The sequence below is a fragment of the Carassius carassius genome, chromosome 36 (genome assembly GCF_963082965.1).
Source record: "Carassius carassius chromosome 36, fCarCar2.1, whole genome shotgun sequence".
Taxonomy (NCBI): Eukaryota; Metazoa; Chordata; class Actinopteri; order Cypriniformes; family Cyprinidae; genus Carassius; species Carassius carassius.
This window is the reverse complement of record NC_081790.1, coordinates 9309157-9335040: the sequence shown is the minus strand read 5'-3', so window position 1 is coordinate 9335040 and position 25884 is coordinate 9309157. Positions and strand designations below refer to the sequence as shown.

Genomic DNA, 25884 nt, shown 5'->3' with positions numbered 1-25884 from the left:
GACCAGCCCTGACCCTGGAGGATCAGCGGTGACCAGCCCTGACCCTGGAGGATCAGCGGTGACCAGCCCTGACCCTGGAGGATCAGCGGTGACCAGCCCTGACCCTGGAGGATCAGCGGTGACCAGCCCTGACCCTGGAGGATCAGCGGTGACCAGCCCTGACCCTGGAGGATCAGCGGTGACCAGCCCTGACCCTGGAGGATCAGCGGTGACCAGCCCTGACCCTGGAGGATCAGCGGTGACCAGCCCTGACCCTGGAGGATCAGCGGTGACCAGCCCTGACCCTGGAGGATCAGCGGTGACCAGCCCTGACTCTGGAGGATCAGCGGTGACCAGCCCTGACTCTGGAGGATCAGCGGTGACCAGCCCTGACTCTGGAGGATCAGCGGTGACTAGCCCTGACTCTGGAGGATCAGCGGTGACTAGCCCTGACTCTGGAGAGTTCACTGGAACCTGACTAGACTCCGGAGGGTCAACTGGAACCTGACTCGACTCCGGAGGATCAACTGAGACTCTCCTCTTGTGCAGCGGCACTGGGCAAGCAGCCATCTTGGGCCATGACTCTGGACAGGCGGCCCTCTTGTACTGTGGTGCTGGGCTGGCGGCCATCTTGTACTGTGGCGCTGGACCGGTGGCCAATTTGGGCATTGGCGCTGGGCTAGCGGCCATCTTGTGCAGTGGTGCTGGACTGGTGGCCATCTTGGGTTGTGGCGCTTGGCTGGTTGCCATCCTGGGCAGTGGTGCTGGGCTGACGACCACCCCGCCGGAAGAGACAGAAGTGGCTGGGGCATCCCACCGAAGCCGATGCTGCAGGTAGCGCACAAATTCCCAGAATTCCAGTGTCTCTAACTGCGCCATCTCCTCCTGAGACACTGGATCATCCAGCCCGCCATTGAAATAGTCCTTGAGGGCCGCATCGTTGTAGCCCATGCCCTCGGCCAGGGACCAGAACACCTGAGCCAGGGCACCCACTTCATTGCCCTCTTGGCGGAGGGCGATCAACCGAAGGTACTTGGTTCGCCGCTCCGCCATCTTGGCTGGGGAACGGAAAAATGACATACCGCTGGTTCCTACTGTGACGGAGTCCTTCTGTCACGATCGGTGTTACAGAAAACACGGAGAGGGAACCAATTGCAGGTAAGTCATTTATTAAAGGGTAATCCGAAGGGGTAAACAGTCCAGGCAGGGTCAAAACCAGAATATCCAAATCCAACATAAACAAGACACGAAGACAAGGCAAAGCAAGGCAAGGCAAAGCAAGGCAAGGCAAGAAGCGACGGACATGAATTAACTTTCAAACATTAAACAAGGACTCCGTAAAACAGACTCAGACAGACCGGGTATAAATACACAGAAGGATAATGAGGGAACAGGAGACAGGTGTGGAACAATCAATTACTCAACAAGGAGGAAGGTGACTAAATAAGGGAACAGGAAGTGATAAGGTGACAGACACCGTGAGAAAGGAGGACATCTAGTGGAACCCCAGAGAACACAACCCAGACACATGTGACATGTCCAGTGCCAAACTTTTTAATGAATTGAAATGTACTAGTTGATGCAGTTCACTTTAAATACATTTGCCTAGAGATCTGATCACTATGCTAATCTTGACTCATTCACTGATGCATTTACAACTCCACAGAACTGTTGAAATATCGTTGCAATAACCGTGTTGCCTAGGCGACAGATTTTTGACAGCACTATCAATATATGTACAGCAGAGAACGACTTTGATAGACACTCATATCAAACAAGACAACTGTTGTCATGGAGATACAAACCTTTTAGCCTTGCGTGACAATTCTCACACATTTAGATTTTGAATAGATATGCCGAAGGAGAGGTTTCAGGTGTGAACTGCAGTCTGTCCTCCTGGGCCTCCATCCAATCTGAGAAAGAGAAAATGAGTCCCTCTCACACCTCTTTTCGCCACCTCTCTTAGGGAAGTGCTCTCATTCAGCCATTGCTTTTTGATGAATAAAACAGATTGAGTGGTGTCTGTGTGAGTGTGACGCGTTTCCGTGATCTGCCAAAGCTCTCAGCTGAGCTCGTAATGAAACAAGTGGGATCACTTCACACTGCTGGAACAGCTGCTTCTAATAATCGAAAGATTGTTGTTGCATTTGTCTTGATAGTTCATTTTGATAACTGGAGACATTCAGTTCCATCATAATTCATCATTTCAAGAAATGTTTTGTCTCAATTTTATGCTAAGAGTTTTATAAGGGCTACACATCAAGGTTTGGCTGGTTACCATGAATTACTTAGAACATCCTGGTAGTTGCCGCCCACCATCTGGGAAGCATCTGTCTCCATTGACTGCTATTAAAAAACATTATCTTGAATTATAGTGTGTGTGTGTGTGTGTGTGTGTGCGTGTGCGTGTGCGTGTGTGTGTATGTGTATGTGTGTGTGTATGTATATATATTACTAACATATTTGACAAAATATCCAAAGCATTTTAACAAAAACCTATATTTTGTAGAAGACAAAGTGATCAAAATTTGAGAACAGTAAACACTGTAGCATGAACTAAAATTTTGGAGGGTTACAGCTGTCAGAAATAAGTAGGAAGTGTGAAGGCACTTGCTTTGAAATACTTCATCACATCTGCGGCCACAGGACATCAATAGTCTCTTATACTGCTATGCTGTGATCTTGGTACACTCTTCTTCCAGTCTCTTCCATAGTTTGGTCAGTTTAGTGGGTTTCTTAGCCATAACTTTGTCACCAAGGATTTTCCAGATATTTTCAGTCAGGGTCAGATCAAGATTCTCGCCCTGAGATATGGCCCAAGGATTGTTTTGCATAAAAGTTGCAGGATGATTGGGAGATGCTTGCAAGGAAGGAACTGCATGTTCTGAGGTTCTGATAAACATTTGCATTCATTCTTCCATTTAGCTGCATAAGAAGCCCAACTCCTGCTTCAGGAAACATTTCTCGCCAAACACTTTCTTCTCCACCTTTTATTGACATCTTTACTTGGAGTTTAGTCTTTTTCCAAGTTTGACACCAAACATAATGTTTCCCATCAGACCCAAATAAATTCAACTTGCTCTCATTGCTAAAGTGAACTTTAGACTAGTCCTTCTCTATCTACACAACATGCTCCTCAGCAAAGGAGAGCCTAGACTTTTGATTCTTTCTGCAGATGAGAGACTTGGTCACTGCAGAGTGCACTTTTAGTCCAATGTCTCTTAAACATGCTGAACACTGAATGTTCAGCACTTAACTAGCAAGCAAATCCAATTGCAGTATTGAACTGATTCCCCATTGAGAATCTGCATTATCCTGTCTTCTCATGCATTTGTCTTACATGGACAACCAGTCTTTTGGGGGGTACTTGAATTTATTAGTTTCATTATAAACCTGCAATATTCAAGAAATCATCTGGACAATTACCTGTTGTAGGGTTTCAGTCACCTTAGTGCGGCCCGCCATCTTACAATCTCAGTGAAAATTGGAGAAAAGCTGCCAGTTAAATAGGGTGTGAAAATAATATAATATAATATAATATAATATAATATAATATAATATAATATAATGTAATGTAATGTAATGTAATGTAATGTAATATAATATAATATAATATAATATAATATAATATAATATAATATAATATAATATAATATAATATAATAATAATGTGAAGTGACGTGACATACAGAATTCGTACTCAGAATTCGTGCTGTGAATTTAACCCATCCAAAGTGCACACACACAGAGCAGAGCACACACTCACACACCATGAACACACACCTGGAGCAGTGGGCAGCCATTTATGCTGCGGCGCCCTGGGGTGCAGTTGGGGGTTTGGTGCCTTGCTCAAGGACACCTCTGTAATGGTATTGCCAGCCCAAGACTCGAACCGACAACCTTAGGAGTCAAACTGTCTAACTACTAGGCCACGACTTCCCCTATATTACATTATATTATATTATATTATATTATATTATATTATATTATATTATATTATATTATATTATATTATATTATATTATATTATATTATATTATATTATATTATATTATATTATATTATATTATATTATATTATATTATATTATACTTACGGCCAATGTCTGATGCATGGATAACATTGTTGCTTCCCTAAGAAATATATAAATATATTATTATTTTTGGCAGAATATACAGGTGTTTTGAAAGGGTATCAGTGGGAAAACATGTTTTTTGTTCTGAAACTAACCAGCCAAACCTTGACCCACTGGACTGAAGTAACTTCTCAAAACAAACAAAAACAGGGCTTTATTTCGCTTGCATCAGGCCTACACAGAATCTCTGCAATGTATTATTTTTTCTTTTTCTTTACATTTTCTTAGCTTATTGTTGGGGTTGGGGGAATTCTGCAGAACGGATATAAATGTGTTAAGTTGCTGAGAGTACACTCATTTTGGTAACTGAAAGCATTATTAAATTATTAATGTTCGATAAATATTTAATGTCTGCTAAATATTAAATGATTTATTAAACAAACATGCAAAACCTGGGGATGTGCTGTAGACAACTTTTTGAATGATGGATGTTTGAATTTCTTGGAAGCCTGCAGAGGCTTCAGTTAAATTCTGCTGTGTCGGATTCTGTGAAGGTCTACTCATCAACATAAGGACACAATGTTATGTGTGTGGTAGACCTACTGTACAGATATTACTGGGCATATAGTTGTGCACTTATGTATAATCGAAGGAGTAGCATTTAAAAATGTTATCGGCAAAAGTAATGCAATTTGTCAAGTTTCAAGTACAATCCAAGGATGTCTAAAATGAAAAGTAGAAATCTTTTATTGAAAAACTTTTAAAATTAATTCATATTTTAAGTAATGATGCAATTTTTCTAAATTCTAAAGTCAAAATGTTTTAAAGGTATGTTTTTCTTATTATAATTTTTTTTTAGGCAATAAAAAGACAATATAAACAACACAGCTTCATAAAAACATAATAAAAGAAAAATCGTTAAGGTTTTTGTTATCTAATTATTACTTTAAAGGGATAATTCACCCAAAAATTTAAATTCTGTCAATAATTATTTACCCTCATATCATTCCAAACCCGTAATAACTTTGTTCACCAAATCCAAAGGAGCTTTCTGACCCTCCATATGCAACAAACAACTAACATGTTCAAGGCCCAGAAAGGTAGTAAGGAAATTGTTAAAATAGTCCATGTGACATCAGTGGTTCAACCTGGACAATAAAATTAAACAATTACTATTCCTCTGGTGTCAGTCTTCGATGCTAACCCGTGTCAGTCTTCAACTAACCCTTTAATACCAACAAAAAATAAATACAAAATTTAAATAACATGTTAATCAGAAGACATGTATTCATGTCATTCCATGTATGATTAGCATTTTAAATGCATTTTTGAATAGCGTAATAGATTGAGTCAAAACAAATGAATATTATGTCATTTACTTGGCTACTTTGTGTTCCAGGTAACCCTCTGTTAATGAACTCCTCCATGCAGCCAGACCTGACGGTGTCACGGACCTACACCGGCCCCATCTGTTTCCCTGACTCCATGGAGAAGGAGCTCATCCCTGAACCTGCACTCTTCGACCCCCTTCCTGACCTCAAAGTCAAAGTTCACAGTTCCTTTATGGTCTCTTTGGGAGTGTCTGAGAGGGCAGAGTATCATGTGAAAGCTCCTTCCCAAACGTTTCCACGTGGTGTGGTGCAGGAGATCAGAGGCAGTGGAGGCACGCTGGGTGGGAGAGGGAAGAGCCAGCTTGCTCCCGTCCAGCCAGCACTGGTCTCCAGTATGATGACTGGCAAGCGACCGCTCAGGACCAGCGGGGTGTTCGGGCATGGCGGAGGACGACTGGTGGTGCCCAACGCAGGTGTGTGTTTAATACATGCCATAGAAAGATTAAAGACGCGAGAGAGAATCAAACACACTACATGAAAATAAAGCAAGCTTTAGTTAAATACAGAATAGTTTCAGTCAGCAGCCCATTCAAAGAACATCTGATGCCTATTTAGAATGTTAGACATTTAGCATGTAAGAAGTTTAAATTTGGAATGACTGGAAGAGGATTGTAATCAAAGAATTGTAATTCATATATCAATTGTTGAAGGCATTATGGGATTTAAAGGGATAGTTCACCCAAATTTGTCATTAATAACTTCCTCCGTTTATCTTTGGAACACAGTTTAAGATATTTTAGATTTAGTCCGAGAGCTCTCAGTCCCTCCATTGAAACTGTGTGTACGGTATACTGTCCATGTCCAGAAAGGTAATAAAAACATCATCAAAGTAGTCCATGTGACATCAGAGGTGTCAGTTAGAATTTGTTGAAGCATCGAAAATACATTTTGGTCCAAAAATAGCAAAAACTACGACTTTATTCAGCATCGTCTTCTTCTGTGTCTGTTGTGAGAGAGTTCAAAACAAAGCAGTTTGTGATATCCGGTTCGCGAATGAATCATTCGATGTAACCAGATCTTTTTGAACCAGTTCACCAAATCGAACTGAATCGTTTTAAACAGTTCGCGTCTCCAATACGCATTAATCCACATATGACTTAAGCTGTTAACTTTTTTAATGTGGCTGACACTCCCTCTGAGTTCAAACAAACTAGTGATGTGTCATTCGTGAACGAATCGTTCTTTTTGAACGAATCTTTTAGGTGAACGAAACGTTCTCGTTTACGTAATTCACTGACTCATATTTCTTGTTCACTGAAGTTCCTCCCGCCACAACAATGCGGCGCTATTAGTAGCACATGCGCAGCTCGGTGAACCGGGTAGCTGTGAACTGTTTCATCCTGTCAAAGAGTTACTCAACCTCGAGCCAATAGCCTTCAATTATGAGATGTGACAGAGCATTTGTTTTGTTGAATGTAGTGAACGAATACGCCCTTCACTGAACGAGTTTCATGAGTCTGAACGAGATCCAGAGAATTAAATGACTGAACTGGTACACATGTCATTCGTGAACGAGTTGAATGATTTAGTACATCTCGTTCCTGAATGAAATGACTGAACTGGTACAATTCATATTCGTGAATGAGTTAAATGAACGGATACATGTCGTTGTATAAATAAATAAATAAACTGGTACAAAGCTTATCTCGTTCATGAGCGAAATGAATGAGAGTAAACCGGGTCAGTTGGCCATTTAGCATGTTAATCTCGCAAAATGCAAAGCGCAGTTATAGATACTGTGTGCACATATGCTTGTTTTCATATTTAGCATACAAAACAGGACTCCACGTTTAATCCCCGATTTATGAATGTGAATATATAATATACGAACTGTCTGACCATTAAAATGCTAATTATGCAGGAAATCCTTGTGCTTTGTTCATCTGAACAACTTAATTAGACTTTATATATTGAATGCGACTAAGACTTTATATATTGAATGCGACTATGCACACACTTTAATAAAGCCAAATACATTTTTGTAACAAGTGAGTACATTGACTTAAGACATAACATATAAGACACTCTTTTTCGCCACCTGCTGGAATATTTTGTGCAATATGAAGAAATGGTCACTGAACGAATCAATGAACGAATCTGAACGAATCATTTTGCTGAACGAACTGAAAGTGAACGAATCTCTAAAAAGAATCATAATTTCCACCACTAAAACAAACCAATATCCCGGAGTAATTCATGTACTGAAACAGTACACTGACTGAAATAAATAAAATATCTAAAATAAAAAAACTTAAAATATAATATGATTAGAAAAATTCTATATATTCTAAAATCTTAAATATTCAACAATTTTGTAGTACACACATTGTTCTCGAAGTTCATAAAAGTGTGAAAAAAAATGTGATTGTTTTTTTTTGTTTTTTTTTTAACATGTCCTGTCTAAGTGTGTGGTTCTAAGCCCAAATGGCTTGCTTCATAGGTTTAGGGAGAGACAAGCTGGTATGCAGATACACACACACCAGTCACTTCTTTATTCTCTCTCCATTTCTCTTTTCATGGCTTTCTCTCTCACGCACAGTATATCCAGTGACTGTGCTGTGTTATAGAGGCTATGCACACAGCACCCAGTGGCTGAGAGAGGGGGCAACTGACAGAGAGGCAGACAGACCAGCAGGGCGGCATTGATTTAGGAGTCTCTAGGGTCTATCTCTCTCTCTCGCCTCTCCCTCCTTTACCCTCCCTTGCTCTTTTCCACCTTGACAGGCTGGCAGAAGTGTGTGAGAAAGGTTAGAGACTAGTGCATCTGTCGAAGCGTGCTGGAGTTCTCGCTCATCCTATTTAAGACCTTTACAGACGAATAGTGACTCTAACAACTCTACAGGCGTCTTGTCACTTCACAAGGTGTGTGCACATGTGCGTTGTACACAAGCATTCGTAAGGAAGGTTTTGAATTGATTTTTAAGAAGACGTGTTGTCCTGCAAGAGTCCCTCAAGAAAAATGTTCTGCTGTTTCTAAATTCCAGCCTCGCATCAAACTGTTCATACAGCTGAAAGTGCTTCTGGGAAATTAAGAGTGTTTCCAAAAGAGGAACTTTGTTTGTTCCAGTTTAGCATCCAGTCCCATTCTGTCATGTTGTCAGATCATATAAATTGTTTGGTTTTGTGTGTGTGTCTTATCTTGGGCTAGGTGTGAGTTTGCTGGTGCCTCACAGTGCGATTGAAGAGGACACAACCTGGGAACTGTACATGAGCATTACCCAGCAGGACTCCAGGTAATATATCCAGGACACTAACGCACAAAATTGAGACTGTATTCAATTCACTCTTCTGCTCTGTACCAAAACCTACAGAACTGCCTGCAAAAAAAAAAATAACAAAAAAAAAATTGAATTTAAGGCCCGATGTGGAGGTTGATCCTACTTAATTAAGCTGTCTTGTAAGATAACTAATTTTTGCCAAATATTATGGTCTTTTATGGAGAATCGCAACAAAAAAATTGACCAAATTGACCAAAACCAGTGACCATTAGGTTTGATGTTATGGTAAGACTTTACTTAAAGCCTTTATGTATAATGCATTATAAAGTGTTGTTAAAGGGTATAATGCATTATAATTATTCATAATGTGCGTCGTAATTCATTATTTCTTGTCGGAAATAATAATTATAATAGAATATAATGTAACAATTAATTAAAATATTATAATGTACAGTATTTACTGTGATTACAATTATTCATGAGATGTACAATGCATTATAAGGTGCACTACAAGGCATAATTAATGCATTAAAGGCAAGACAAGGCAAGTTTATTTATATAGCACATTTCATACACAATGGCAATTCAAAGTGCATTACATAAAAGAAAGTAAAATAATCATGAAGAAAAATAATAACAAAAACAAAACAAGCAATTTTAAAACTTTGAAAATGATTTAAAAATGTACTTATTTACAATGAATTTAAAAACAGTTAGAAACAGAAGATGATTTCACATTAAAAAAACAGTGAAAATACAGTGCAATCAGTTCAATAAATGCACAGCTAAACAGATGAGTTTTGAGTCTAGATTTAGATGTGACTAGTGTTTTAGCACATCTGATCTCTTCTGGAAGCTGATTCCAACTGCGGGCGGCATAGTAACTAAAGGCGGACTCCCCTTGTTTTGTGTGAACCCTTGGTATTTCTAACTGATTCGATCCTAGTGATCTGAATGGTCTGTTAGGTTTATATTCAGTGAACATACCTGCTATGTATTTCGGTCCTAGGTCATTGAGTGACTTATATACGAGTAAAAGTTCTTTAAAATCAAACCTAAATGTAACTGGAAGCCTAAGGTCAAGGTATGCATTCACCTTGAAAACTTCATCTTTGTTTCCAAATGCAATGACTTCAGTTTTTTCCTTGTTTCACAGAAGAAAGTTCTGGCACATCCAAATATTAAAGCTAATTTTAAAATGCATTATAAATATAGATTTTAAGTAAAGTGTTACCAGTGTTATTTTAGTATGATTGAAATACTATTATAGTATATATACATATATATATATATATATATATATATATATATATATATATATATATATATATATATACATACATACACTAAAAACTATAAAATGAAAATTAAATATGTTGCTTTGAAAATAGCTACAAATATATACTTTTAATGTTTTTCTTTTATTATTATTTTGTGACAAAAAATATTTTTATGATTTTAGATTTAGTTCATATATTTAGTTAACTATAATAATCCTATTTAGGTTGTTCCCTTACAAGACAGCTACCTACACTGCAAAAAATGGCTTTCTTACTTAGTATTTATTGGTGGGTCATGGTGGGTACCACAAGCAACCAAAACACAACACACTGGTGTTATCAGTAGGGCACATGTTATTCCCATTTCTTACTTTCTTTACCTCAGTTTCCCATTCTTACCATCAATCTTGCCCCTGATTGCTGTATCCAACAGTCAGTCAGTCTCGCTTTCTGCTTTGAGTCTGCATTATGTTTCAGAGGCGGAAGCCTGTATACTGAAGGCAGCTATAGGTGCGACTGGCTCTCCTGGGGCTCATTTAGAAAGGTGTTCTGTTATAGCGTTAGTATTCTGTGTGCGAGAGTGGTTAAACACATCCGAGTCAACCAGGTTATCAGCCAGCTGTGCTATCCTGTCGCAACAAGGAGAAAAAAGATGGTGACTCTGAAACAATGGCATTGTTGTCGACCTGAGACCAGCGCTGTGGACATCACACTACTATGTGAGCATGTTAAATCAATGGTTATCAATGTTTTGACTGAAAGGTCTCCCATCTCCACAACAATATTCAAATACCCCCTTGCCCTCAGATTTTTTCAACCAGTTTTTAATCTATTTACACTCCTAGTTTGAGCTATTTAAAAAAAGTTAAATAATTAAAATAAAAATAATTAATTACAGGATTCCGAATTTAGGAACTGAATGTTTTCCAGGGTTCCCCGCTGTTTTTATCCAATGAAAGTGCCACACTCTTGATTGTTCATTATTTACTCATTAAAAGTTAAGGATAAGGACTTTTAAAAACCATTTTACTCTGTATGTCTGCTAAAGTATTTGGCATAACTAATAATTTGTGTATTCGTTAAAAAAAGGGGTATTTTCAAACTACAGAATTCACATTTCTAACATTAGGTTACATCATTTATCCAGTTTCCAGTATATAATAATTTATACTTATGTTTTCATACTTCAAGCTTTGTAGTCTGTTCCTGATGTTGCATGATGTTCCAAATGATCATATGTGACCCTGGAGTCTGGACCACAAAACCAGCCATAAGTAGTATGGGTATATTTGTAGCAATAACCAACAATACATGGTATGGGTCAGAATTATAGATTTTTCTTTTATGCATAAAATCATTAGGATATAGTAAAGATCATGTTCCATGAAGATACTTTGTAAATTTTCTACCGTAAATATATCAACATGAATTTTTTTATTAGTAATATGCATTGCTAACTTCATTTGGACAACTTTAAAGGTGATTTTCTCAATATACATTTTTTTTGCAACCTCAGATTCCAGATGTTCAAATAGTTGTATCTATATAGAAGCTTATTTATTCAGCTAACAGATGATGTATAAATCTCAATTTCAAAAAAATTAACCCTCATTACTGGTTTTGTGGTCTAGGGTAACATATTTTGTCAGGTAAAGTGAACTACAGATATCCTCTGCTGCTATGGAGGATGCAGTGAACACTGTTTAGGGACTTTGCTGTAAATTGTAATGCAATTTTTGTTTCATGAGTGGAAATCTCCCAGAATGCCACTTGCTTTGTTCTGGTGAGCTGCTTAGCTTTGGGATTAACCCTCCAGAAATTATGAGCAAACTTTGACGAGCGGGAATTAAAACTACAGTTGTAAAACTCTCGAATGTCACCTACAATCAGACTGAAGACACCTTTCGCTTGGCTCTCAATCCTCAATCGCTGTCGTAGACTCTCTGGGATTGATAGAAATCAAAGGTCATGAGTGTTCAGAGTCTCTTCAGCGCTTATAGATGAAAACCTCAATCTCAGCAAGTCCGCAGATGAAGGTACCTGCTAGCGTCCGATAAGCTCAGAGCTGTTTGCTTCCCCATCTCCCATCCGACGCACCAACACCACCATCGCACAGCTATCCGTCAGTCAAACTCTAGCTGCTCAGCCCAGCTGTCATTCAAAGCGTATCTTTTGACAGTTGTGGTGAGTGGCGGGGAGAAATTCAATCCACAACACTGCAATCTGACCACAAAGCATCTACAGAAAGTGGAGAGAGGGGGTTTAGAAGAAGAGAGAAGCAGAAATCAATCTGCAGAACCTCTTAAATTTAGCCGCATGATCTCCAGAGTCCTCATAACAGCAGCTATAGAGTGCAGAGTCATGAAAAAGGATCAATCAGAGACTCTTTTTATTTGTTCACAGTGATAGGATTGAGTTTGCTCAGACCTCTGGGCTATTTGCAGAGCTTAAAGCTCTCCTGTACACTTCCCTGTGGATTCACCTGGACAACACACCGAACATTTGTATTACTAGAAAATGATTCACACTCTGTTAATGAAAGCAGACTTGTTTTTTTTTTTTGTTTTTTTTGCTATCTTGGAGGATATTAAACTGGTAAATCAATAGGTGATGCATTTCCTTGTTATTAGCACTGCATCTCCGGCTCCTCTTTATATTTGATGAACTAGGGGAAATGAATAATGGCTGGATCCTTGAACTACACTTTTAATGGCTGTAGTGACAAAGCAATGGCATATATATTCTTAACAGCAATATTTTCAAAATGTATGTCCAGTTACGCAGCCCACCAGTATAAATAGCATAACTACTTCCAGTGTTCAGCCATATGGTTTGATGATCTCCTGTGTCAAAATAGCTGTCAGTTGAACAGTGCTTTATAGTCAAACACTTCCCTTCTCTTAGGCAGTTTGATCTATGAGAGATAATTGTTCATATTGATCAGGCCATAATGCCTGCGGCACAAAATGCAATGAAGAAGCTTGTTGTGGTGGTTTCCTGAGGGAGCAGTTTTAGTTTTAATTTGTTGAAGTCTGTTCTCTGTGTGTTCGGTCTCTGGCTTGTATCTGTGTGAGAAGGAAAAAGGTGGCAGCAGATGAAAAATACAAATTCACAATTATGAATCAATATTTTTTATTGTAGTTTTATTTATTTATTTATTTATTTATTTAAATATTTATTATTTTATTTAAATTAATTAATTTATTTATTTCAGGGTTCCAGTGATGCTTTTTTCACTTGAGGAGATAACAACTGAAAATAAAATAGCACTTTGTTTTTTTTGTTTAATATGTAAAATTTTTACAAGTTACTATTTACAAGTTAATAAGACATTCTAGTGAATTGGTAAACTAGACCCATTGTAAATACAGGTGTATAATTTTTTTTATCATTTTGGTATCTGCATGAAGAAAAAAAATAACAACATTGTTTCTAGTTTTTATATTTTTTTATGCTTTTATTTAGATTTATTTTGGGGATTTCCTTTTTTAGATATGTATATAGATTAATATATTATATAGATAATAGATATTATATAGATAAATTAATTATTTGAAATGTATGTTTAGTTTTTTTATTACACCAAGCTAAACAAAAAAAAATGGGGAATGTTGCTGTCTGAACGGAAGTATTTTTTTATTTTTTATTTTTTGTATCTTATTCTATTTTGTTTAATTTTTATTATATTTTAAGATGTGATTTTTGTGGGTTTGGTTTTAGTAGTTTAGTTATAGTTTAGTTATAATTATCCGGCTGCTAAAGCAGTTTTTCACCATAGTTGTTCTTCCTCATTCAACACCCACATCTAAAGGGGTGTGACACTTCTAATCACAGTCAGGTCTCTACACCATTGTAATTAATATCTGTTTATTAAAAGGCACAGAGGGCATTCACAGATTCACTCAGATCGAGGCCCCTTCAACTGCTTTTCATTTGTTTTCCACTGTTCCTGATACTTCAGCAACTATGAGACCTTTTTGTTCCATTTGATGTGCGTTTTATGTTCACAAATGTTTTTCTAGTGTTTGTGAGAGTTTCATTAATGGCTGTAAATGTCAAGTAACGCTCTCTTTTCTCTACAGAATGGTAAAACAAGCTTAGCTGCCTCATCAGCGTTAATTGCCTTTATTTCAGACACAAAAGAGTTTAGATACAATGCCAATAGACAGAGTAATTACTCAATATAAATAAATCAACATGTAAACAAACAGTGCCGATGCAGAGAGAGAGAGTGATTAGAAGGCGGTTAAGTGACAGACTGGTCTGGTGGTGCGGTACAGTGTCAGTTGTACTGTCACTGTAATTGGACGGCTGTCTCAGCCCCCCACGTGCTTAGAATGAAAAATGGCTCTGGTTGTGAAATAAATACTTGATATTCGGCCCATATGTTCATCAGACGCATCATAATTAGTGGTGCTTAAAGGAATAATGTACACAAAATTAAAATTCATTCATCCTTTACCCACCATCATTTTATTCCAAACATGTATGACTTTCTATTTTCTATGGAACACGAAAATAATATTTGATATAGCCATAACATGGAAGTCAATGGTCAATATATCTGTATGGTTACCAGTGTCCGTCAAAATATTTTCATATGGACATTTATGTTTTGAACTTTGGCCCTTTTTTTGCTACCATCATTTATCACAACTCAAATTACACTCTTAAAATAAAGCGCCAAAAAGAGGGTTTTCACAGCAATGTAATATTTTTGTTATTAAAAGTTCTTAAAATAACTTTTTCCAAAAAAAAAAAAAAAACTGTTCTCAATGGAATACCCTAGCACACACACAGCAACATATCAAAGACTATTCAAAACACCATAGCACTTACAGTAGCAGAGACAGTCAATGGACAGTTCCACATGGATAAACACCGCTCATAAGTATTAAAATCTCTTGAATCTCTGTGCAAAGAGTACTGAATTGTAAATCATCACGGTTCTGTTTACAGCAGGTGTCTGGTTCATGTAATCTGCCGTGTCAATGTGTTAGTTCTCTATGGCGCCTTCCAGGCCAGCCTGAACTCCCCCTGCTGTAGATGACTAATCCTTGTTGAGGATCCACAGCAGTCATATCGATCGACGCTAACACATCCAAACTGTCTCAATATGTCACCAGGCTCCTCAGAAAGCACTTCAAACAACAACATCGACCAGTGAACTCACACACACACACACACACACACACACACACACTGACTGATCCACACCCGATCAAGTCCAACTGCCTTCTGGAATCACTTCAACCAGCGAAAAAAGTACGATATATCTGTATTAGCGCTGAGTCTGCAGGCTAATCTGTTGTGTTTGTTTTTGCAAGGAGATCTGTGCAGTTACTTGGCATGTTTCCGCTAAAAAATCTGCTTGTGTTTCTAGCTAATGTTTGTTCATGGTGTTATCGTAGTAGCTTGCCCTCGTGTTTATTAACCAAACTAATTCCATTTATTTCAACATCGGCATCTTCTGGTGAAATCAATACTGTTATTTTGAGACTACACCACATTGACTGAGGATTTCCCATGAGCGTTCCACACCAGTTGTTCTCCTGATCTGTATTTTATTTTGATAGTGGACATAAAATTTTAATTTGGGGAAAACTTTTCAGTTTTGGATTCATGAATAGATTCACTGTTTGCACACTTATTATGGGGTTAAACTCATAATAAAGGCCTGTTCACATCAAGAATGATAAGTATAGCAATTCTATTAGCATCCACACCAATGGACAGTTATATTTTGTTTATTATAAGCATATACTGTAGTCATCTGGTGCTTTAAAAAGGTTTTTTTTTTTCTTGAAATAAATGCCACAATTGATTCCAGCCCAAGCCCAAGGATAGTATCCGATCAATTTTTTCATTGAAAATCACACTGAACTCCCTAATTTATTCCTATGGGATATTTTGTAAAGCTTGTTAGAGTTAGCAACAGTAACTAAGGGAAGCGGACCATAGAGAAGTATAATTTCCCTCATTTTAGTTTTTTTGTTTTTTTCTCTATACATGTGTGTGTTTTTACATATGATGTTACATTAAAATTAAATAGAATCAGAAGCATTGCTTTTGACATTGATTAATTTTGCATATGCTTTTATCCAAAGTCATTTATGACAAATGAGAAGGACACAGCAGTTAATCATCAGGAACTAACAGTATTAGCATCGCTGCAATACTAATTTAATCTTTGTTGTTGTTTTTGAACAATATCAATTATTCTATGTTTCGTGTGTCTATTTCTTTAGTGCTTTGTCTGATGAAGGTCAGGAGATACTCTTGAGTCCAGAAGTAACATATGGCCCTCCTGGCCTGACCCTTTCCTGCCCTGTTGCCTTGACAGTAGCCCACTGTGCAGATGTGAGTTCAGAAGACTGGAGTATCAAGCTTAAGAGACAGACCCAGGACAACAGCTGGGAGGTAAGACAAATCTGACAAATAGTCTTTAACTATTTAAGTTTTTAAAGGGTTAGTTAACCCATAAATGAAATTTATGTCATTACTCTCCCTCATGTCGTTTCAAACATGTTAGACCTTCGTTCAGAACCCATTTTAAGATATTTTTTGATGAAATCCAAGAGCTTTCTAGCTCTGTATAGACAGCAATGCAACTACCACATTTAAGGCCCAGTAAAGTCATAAGGACATTGCACAAAGAAAAAAAAAATTGTGACTATATTCAACAATTTCTTCTCTTCCATGTTAGTCTTCGATGCACGTTCATGAGAATACCAAAGAAACTGTTGAATGAAGTTATTTTTGTTTTCTTTGCACGCAAAAAAGTATTCTCATAGCTTCATAAAATTAAGGTTGAACCGCTTTTGTCACATGGACTATTTTAACAATGTACTTATGACCTTTCTGGGCTTTGAACGTGTCAGTTGCGTTGCTGTCTAAAAAGAGTAAGAAAGCTCTTGGATTCCCTCAAAAGTATCTTAATTTGTGTTCCAAAGATGAACAAAGGTCTTAAAGGTTTGGAACGACATGAGGGTGAGTAATTAATGACAGCGTTTTCAATTTTGGGTGATCTATCCTTTAACTATTAGAATACATAGCGAAGCCATTACTTGCCTTGAATGAGTGTAAAGTCTGAATCATGTAGTTCATTGGGAAATCGCAGTGTGCTGGTAATTATTAAGAACTGTCATTCTGAAGAATGCTGAAGGTTACTATATGACAGAATCAATAGATATGCCCGCTGTTCCTACAACGCGAGTCCCATTGAGTGCACTTTGGGAGCATCTCTTTTTGCTTCTCTTATTAATATTGTTCTTTCCCTTTTGATATTTTCTGTTCTTTATGAAAGTGGTATTTGTACCACTCTTACGTATTGAAAGAACTTCATCAAAGTTGAGCTGGAGCTCACTTACACAAACTGACCCTGGGTAAACCATCTCTGTTTGTGTTTGTGTAGCTGCGAGCGCATGTGTGTCCGACCTGACATTTCGGCAGACTATAATCAAACGCAGACACTCTAATTTAAAGACACATCACAATACCAATCAACTACTTTTCTTTTTGTGCAAGCGAGTCATTTTGATGCCGTTTTAAAGACTCGGAGACCTCTGATGGTTGTTTGAAATAATGAGCTTTTTTCTCGCAGGCTTAATGCCAGAACAAGTGAGGGGCAGGCTGAGAGTAATGTTCCCGCAGAATTGAGAATAACACCTTTTTTGTGCATTTTTACTGTGTGTGTGAGAGAGACTGAAAGCACACTTTAATGTGCACAGTGCACCCACTGATTTGTGGGTAATAGACAATGCTTTCTGTGCAATGGTGTGTTTAGACGTGAAATATCAAGCTTTGTGCCGTCGCAAATGGTTCGGGTCGCTCCGGGGGGCAAAGTTATGCTTAGCTTCAGCTATATTCAGACGGTAAAATGGAGACCCTGGACTCCGAGTTCCTGCTGGCCGCTACACACCCACTGTTCCTGACATTCAAATACCAAATGCATATAATAATAATCAAGCTGTGCTTCCATCTGCAGAGCTATAAAGAAAAGAAAAGGATAATTTCAGCTAAAGATCTTCACCTTTTTCTAACATGTGTATGTATATACTTTTATGCTGACTGGGGAATTTATAAAGTGAAGCGGCCTGTGAAAAGCCTCAGGGTTGCCAAAAGTAAGTAGCTGTCAGTGCCTTTGACAACGAGGCCTTTCTTTGCATTAAAAGCAATTGAACCGTGTTCTAGAAAAGAAAAACAGTCGATCAGCATGGAAGCCGTTCTTGGTTACGGAGCCAAGTTATCTCTTAATCATGTTTGTACTATAAACATTACAACATATCGTATATCATTTATGGTCAATTGTAAATGTTTTAGCTGAGTTTTAAAAATGCATTCCTTTTACTTTCGGTTGGAATGTGTTTTTGTCACTGGTGTTGCAGTTAAGTGAAGGTAATGGGAAGCAGAAGCACCACTCATGAATTTGACAATTGCGGTGGTTTTCAAGATGAGGGAAGGCAATTCAAAAACTGTCATTCTAGCACTGATCGTGGTCAAATGTTCAAAAGCATTTCATTAACAGAACAGGGTTTTCTCTCTCCAACACACATGCACACACATACAAAAAAGCTGCATAAGGAAGATGAATTTTAGTATAGATTTAATATTTGTTCATTTCATTTCATTTATTTATATTTATATAGTGTTTTTATTATCATATTAACAGTATATTACTTTATGAAATAAATAAAATTACATATTTTTTCCTGATTATATCAATACTATATAGTTTTTTACATCTGTTTTGGTTTAGTTTTCTGTGTTTTCTTTCTCCTGGCTTGTTTGTCTCCGTGGTTTTTGATTAATTAGAATTAAACACATCTGTTTCAGTTCTCCCAATTAAGTTTCTGTTACTTCAGTCTGTGTTCCCCATGTTCCTTTGTCCTCTATCGATGTTTATTCATTTGGATTTGTGTTTGGTTGTGCTTATTCTCTCCTGTGGATTTATTAAAAGAACTCTTTTGATTATACTCCATCATCGTGTGCTTTGTTTTGCACACCAGACCATGACAATAGTATAATATAATAAATATTTTTTTAATAAAATGGGTATAAATTAAAAGAAATATATTTTAAAAAGTATTAAATAAACATAAAACTATAAAACACTTTATGGATACTATTATAATTATTTAAATGGTTAATTATTTATTTGTTGCTAAAGATAGTAAATGTAATGTTTTTGCCACTTTTTCTTTACCTTATTAAAACTGAAATAAAAAAAAAGTTTATACTCAGCCACACTACCTTTTAATGTATACAGTTTTGTGTAGAATTGTAAAGGATTGTAAACTTTTGCCATCTGAAAATGAATGACGTTATCAGTCATGTCCTAGATCACATAATTTGCACGTTTACAATTTTTAAAACTATTTTTGTCTTCTTCAGCTGAACAACTGGTATGTTGTTAAACAACAGCACAATTCAATGAACGCTCTGTACTTCTTTCCATTAAAGCTTCATTTTTATTCCTGTCAAAATTAAATGCGGTGCTACCCTGACACTAAGGTCTGTTGCAGACTTGGTCTTGCTCAAGTCTATTGCCCTCTAAAAGAGAATGACATTTATCAGTCACCTCAGTTGTCCCTAATAACAAACCTTAATGTAATCGCAGTCATACTGCATACGTCTTGTGTATGTGATGCACAAACAGTGGGGTTCTGTATGTTTCTGACAGGAGGTCATGACTGCGGAAGAGGAGAGCACCTCTTGTTACTGCCTGTTGGACACTCAGTGCTGCCACCTGTTGGTGGAGAGACCGGGGTGTTACGCTTTAGTGGGAGAGGCCCTCACACAGGCGGCAGGGAAGAGACTCCGACTTGCTGCGTTTGGAAACATGGAGCCCAACTTCCTCAACTACAGCATTCGAGTGTACTGCGTCGATGATACGCCCCATGCCTTTCAGGTGTGTAAAGACATGTTGTGTTTTGTATACTGATGCACTAGTTAAGAAGCCACTGGTTTAGTCAGACCAGTTCATGCTGGTCCTAACTGGTCTTTCCACAGGGTGCCTTTTTGGCTTTTACAGATGTAGGCTTCCTCAAATGTCATCATACATATCCCCTTCATACTGCATATGGCATTAGACGGAAATCCACAGCTTATGGAATATTTGCATTCATGGGGCAGCGTGTTATGGCTGGCCATCATGCCCTGTGGGTACTCTGGTTTTACGCTCCACTGACAGTCAGCTGGACCAATCTCTCTCTCTCTCTCTCTCTCTCTCTCTCTCTCTCTCTCTCTCTCTCTCTCTCTCGTGCACACACACATTTCCAGCTAACTGATAGAATAGTTTCTTAAATTACAAAGACACGGTGAGCCACTCTTGCTTCATGCATTCACTACGTGACTGAATATTTTCTGTGAGCTAATTAAAAATGATTTAAATTCTGTTAGGCGTGACGTCTAGCTGAGTGGACACAGCTTCAGAGAAGTCTTTGTTCTGCGCACACTCGGACCTTACAATTTCTTCACTTTATGAAGAAAGCATTATATGTCATTTATATTTAATGTTTAACATGGATCTTTTCTACTTGGTTATGGAGATGTGGAGATGCCTTTGTGTTGCTTTGAAGCCTCAAGACGTACACAAACTAAATTAGTTGTGTTATTTTTCTCTCCAACCACACAAAGTACTGATGTCTATAGTGTTTTTACACTCCCAAGCTATATTAATGAACTTTAATATATGTTGGGATTAGGGCTGGTCGATATATCGAATATTAGCGATATTGTCGGAATAATTTTGACGACGATGTACAATTTGAATATATCGGGAATATCGAATATTTCAAATTCAAGCATACTTTCCCAAAAGAACGCGCCGAATCTCCAAAAAGGAACCAGTAACTGCTGACTGCTCTACGCCCCTTTACTACGAGAGCTTTAATGATAGCGGTTGCCAGATAACAAGAGTTTAAATCTCCGAATCAGAGCTGCACTGTTACAATGATACATTTTCTGCCCGATGTTTGCTTATTTTAAGCAATCTGGCAACCATGCGCACGTGCTCACTCCTCATTGCGGAAGAGCCGCTGACGATAATCTGAAAACACTAACAAGCTGGAATTGAGCGATCTAATGAAAGCGTCGTTCAGCCGGTCTGTGTTCTGTCGTGAGATCTCAACTGTATTGTTTGCATTTGTGATCGCAAAATAAATGCATTTACTCGACCGCTGATGTTTGAATAGAGAAACATAGGCTATGGCCATTTGGAATTACTATTGGGGAATTTCACTGATATGTTTACCAGTTTCCATAATATAGACAGAGAGAATCCAAAAGTCTTTGGTATTCATTTATATATTATTTATATATAAGAAATAGCTATGTGCTTCAGCAACTAGCTTCCCATCTAAGAGGGTTTTTAGTGTCAGTAAGAACATAGTTTCATGCCACAGAGCTTCTCTTAAAACCACAGACAGTTGACAGACTTGTGTTCTTAGCTTAAAAACTTGTTAAAAAAATTAAAATAAAATACTTATCCCAGTTGCATAGTTTAAATTGTGAATTGCATGCACTAAAAAGTTGACAGAATGCACTTTCTGTAACTGTTCCTTAATTTGCACTGCTTCAGTTACATATAGGCCTACATGTATTAATTTAATAAAAAGCAGTAAGTGATCTCTTGGTCTACATTTTTAACTGCTTAAATTAGCTGTTTAATCTAAATAGTTTTTTTTTTTTAATGGGCAAAAGAAAATCATGTTTTATTTTTTATTATTTAAATGCAAATGCAAACATATCGAGATATATATCGAATATCGTAAAAATTTGGACAATATCGAGATATAATTTTTTTTTGTATATCGCCCAGCCCTAGTTGGGATATTAGAATTGCATTTAACAGTTCTGATTGACATCACAAGCCCTGTGTTGAAGACCGTGAAACATCTCGGTTACGTATGTAACCTTGGTTCCCTGAATAGGGAACGAGATGCTGCGGTGACGTCACCACGTATGGGAACACCTTCGGTGTGACGAATGTCTGAAGCCCTATACCATCCCGCCAATCCTATTGGCCAAATAGCGCGTGGCACCGCCCAGCATGCGTAGGCATATATATACCTGGTGCCGCGCGCCATTTACCTCAGATTTCATGACGAGAAGAGAAGAAAGCTATCAAGGTACGGCACGGCCAGAACCGCAGCATCTCGTTCCCTATTCAGGGAACCAAGGTTACATACGTAACCGAGATGTTCCCTTTCATAGGTCACTTCGATGCTGCGGTGACGTCACCACGTATGGGAACGCTATACCATCACGCCTGACGTACCTGATAGCTTGGATCCAAGGAAGCATCTGCTCAAGCGGAGAGAACCCGGGAGCCAGGAGCCATCCTCACATCCAGACTGTAAGACCTGATAAAAGTGCTCGGTGAGGACCAGCCTGCCGCAGCACAGATATCATCCATAGAAGATCCACTGAGAAAGGCTTGAGAAGAAGCCACTGCTCTTGTGGAATGACCTTTTACTCCTAAGGGCGAAGCGAGCCCGCGCGCCTCATAGGCCAAGGAAATAGCCTCCACCAGCCAATGGGACATGCGCTGTTTCGTAACTGCATGGCCCTTATTCTTATGTCCAAAACAGACAAACAGCTGGTCAGACTCACGCCATGGGGCAGTGCGATCCACATAAGTCTTCAACGCCCTCACAGGGCAAAGACTTAGATCTCCAGACTCTGTCGCAGCAGGAGAAAAGGCCTCCAGGACCACCTGCTGAAAATGAAAAGGATTAGACGCGACCTTAGGAACATAATTAGGCCTAGGTCGCAACAACACTTTCACAGAGCCTGGTGCAAACTCCATGCACGAGGGTGAGACAGAGAGAGCCTGTAAATCCCCAACTCTTTTAAGGGAGGATAATGCCATGAGAAGAAGTGTCTTCAGAGACAGGAGCTTATCCGATACAGTTTCCAGGGGCTCAAACGGATGCCCTGACAAACCCAGTAACACAATGGATAAATCCCATGAAGGAACTCGCACAGGGCGGAAAGGCCTCAACCGTCGCGCACCCTGTATAAAGCGAGAAACCAGTGGATGACGACCCACTGAAACACCACCTATATGCTCATGGTGAGCTGAGATAGCTGCCACATAAACCTTCAGGGTGGCTGGTGTCAATCCCTCCGAAAAACGGTCTTGAAGAAACTCCAGTACTGAAGCCACAGGGCAGTAAACTGGATCCACATCATGAGTTTCACACCATGTCATAAACAGTTTCCACTTGAAAGCATATAAGCGTCTCGTAGAAACTGCTCTAGAGTTCAGTATAGTCTCGGTAGTTTCAGCAGAAAGACCGGGACATATCAACTCACTCCGCTCAGAGGCCACGCCCACAGGTTCCACAGATCTGGCCTGGGATGCCAGATCCGTCCCTGTGCTTGCGATAATAAATCCCGTCTGAGGGGAATCTCCACCGGAGAGCCCGCTAACAGATTGATGAGATCCGCAAACCACGGCTGTGTGTGCCATCGCGGAGCCACCAGCAACAGCTGTCCCACTCTGTCCCGCCGTATTCTGCATAATACCGCTGGGACCAGCCGAATCGGAGGAAACGCATACAAGCTGGTCCTGGGCCAGCTGTGAGCTAGCGCATCCAGACCCAGGGGTGATGGAGGGCTTAGGGAGAACCATAGCGGGCAATGCGTAGTCGTGCTCGACGCGAATAAATCCACTTCCGCTTCCCCGAAAATATGCCATAGGTGATTCACCGTTTGGGGGTGTAATCTCCATTCCCCTTGTTCCAGAGTCTGCCTGGATAATAAATCCGCTCCGAAGTTCAGTCGTCCGGGGATGTGAACAGCCCGGATCGACAGAAATTTGTCGTGAGACCAAAGAAGAATCCGCCTCGCCAGTCTGCACAGAGGGCGAGAACGTAATCCTCCCTGATGGTTCAGATAAGCCACGACCGCAGTGTTGTCCATTCTGAGAAGCACATGACGGCCGGTCAGTAGACTCGAAAAATACTGGAGAGCCAGAAAAACCGCCAGTAATTCCAATTTGTTTATGTGCCAGCTGCGTTGTGCCGCTGTCCACACTCCGTGGGCTGGGCGCCCCTGACAAACAGCTCCCCACCCGGTCAAAGACGCGTCTGTCGTGACAGTCTCTCGGGAAGCACAAATTCCCAGCCGAACCCCGGTGAGGAGAAATTCGGCTGATGTCCATTGTTTTAACGACATCACACACCTCCGCGTCACCGAGATCGTTCGATGCGGAGAACAACGGGGTGAAATATTCTGTCGTTTCGTCCACCACTGAAACGGGCGCATGTAAAGCAAACCCAGATGAATCACGGGAAGCGCCGCCGCCATTAGACCTAGTAGTCTGAGGCACAGTCTCACTGTCACTGTGTGACCCGCCCTGAAGTGCTGAACGCATGACGTAATCGACTGAGCGCGCGGGACAGAAAGCTTTGCTGTCATCGCGCGAGAGTCCAAATCTACTCCCAGAAAGGTAATCCGTTGAGAGGGGATTAATACACTTTTCTGGAAGTTTGTGCGTAAACCCAGGCTGTGTAAATAATTTAGCACAATATCTCGATGAGAGTGTGCTTGAGTCTGAGATTGCGCTAACACCAGCCAGTCGTCCAGATAGTTTAACACACGGACGCCCCGGAGCCGCAACGGGGCCAGAGCTGCGTCCATGCATTTTGAGAATGTACGGGGAGCTAGCGCTAAGCCAAAGGGAAGAACGCGGTACTGATACGCTTTGCCCTCCAAAGCGAATCTGAGGAACTTCCGGTGTCTCTCGATGATCTGAATATGAAAATAAGCATCCTTCAGATCGATCGTGACAAACCAGTCGTTTGGTTGAATCTGAGACAAAATAGATTTTACCGTCAACATCTTGAATTTGCTCGACCTGAGTGCAAGATTCAGACGGCGTAAATCCAGAATGGGTCGTAATCCGCCGTCCTTTTTTGGTACCACAAAATAACGGCTGTAAAACCCTGACTCCATCTGAGAGGGGTGTACTTCTTCTATAGCCCCTTTGCTCAGTAGAGCTAACATTTCCTGTCTCAGCACCGCCATGTCCATCGGTTTCATCACCGTGGAGAGAATTCCGCGGAAAGGGGGCGGGCCTTTCCGAAACTGAATGGTGTATCCGTGACAAATTGTGCGTAACACCCATTGAGAAATGCCGGGCAAGCGTTCCCACGCGGCCCGAAACAATATTAGCGGTTTCAACATGTTCGTTTCCTGCAACGCTGTTGCACACATAAAAATGTCCGGGCACGAAAGACTCACGGTGTTCGTGCACAGGGGAAGTATATGCAGAGCAGGCGTTGTATCTCGTTGTACGTAATCCTGAAACGTGTCCACGGCAGGAATTAGGCCAACAGATTGAGCATCGGGCTCTGCCGCTAGCGAAACAGCGGCGGCTGAGCGAGCCGTCATGACGGGCCGTTCGATGAAGACCCTTTGAAGCGCTCCTCGAGCTCTGAAAACTGGATCGTGCATAGTGTCTGAGGAAGCGATTGGTGTTACAGTTGGCTCCAATGCTGTTAGAGGCGCTGTTTGCGGCGAAACAGTCAGGGTTTGAGCGTGGGGACTGCAATGAGAGTGTTGGATGCGCGAAAGCGGTCCAACAGCGCTCTCTAGCGGAGGGCACAGTCCCTGGCAGGCAGCGAAAAAATCAGGAGCTGCTGTTATGTGCCCGAGAACGAGAGGCCTTGGCCGTCGAACTCAGGTTCAACCTTTTTCGCTGGCGTTGTTGAGCCGGTGGAACAACCCTAGGGCCCCAGTCCTTGCAAGGGGGCACCATAGGTGAAGGCTCTTCCCGAGAGGGCACTCGCTGGCGGTGAGAGGAGGTTGAGCGAGAACGCGCGGGCGCCTGACGGCGTTCAACCTCTCTGGGTCTGCGGGGAATCAGCTGGCGGAAAGCGGCTGATTGTTGTTTCGCTGCTGTGAACTTCTCCACCACTGAAGTGACCGCC

The 25884-nt window shown here is 40.0% G+C and overlaps 1 protein-coding gene across 2 annotated transcripts in view; it reads left to right on the top strand.

Moving 5' to 3' along the window:
- Window positions 1-25884, top strand: part of LOC132117096 (netrin receptor UNC5D-like) — a 222486-nt gene that overhangs the window by 183164 nt on the left and 13438 nt on the right. For both annotated transcript variants that reach the window (XM_059526155.1, XM_059526156.1), the window contains exons 10-13: window positions 5454-5858; window positions 8594-8678; window positions 16192-16363; window positions 19626-19853. In XM_059526155.1, coding sequence (XP_059382138.1) covers window positions 5454-5858; window positions 8594-8678; window positions 16192-16363; window positions 19626-19853 — 890 coding nt within the window. The remainder of the gene's footprint in view (window positions 1-5453; window positions 5859-8593; window positions 8679-16191; window positions 16364-19625; window positions 19854-25884) is intronic.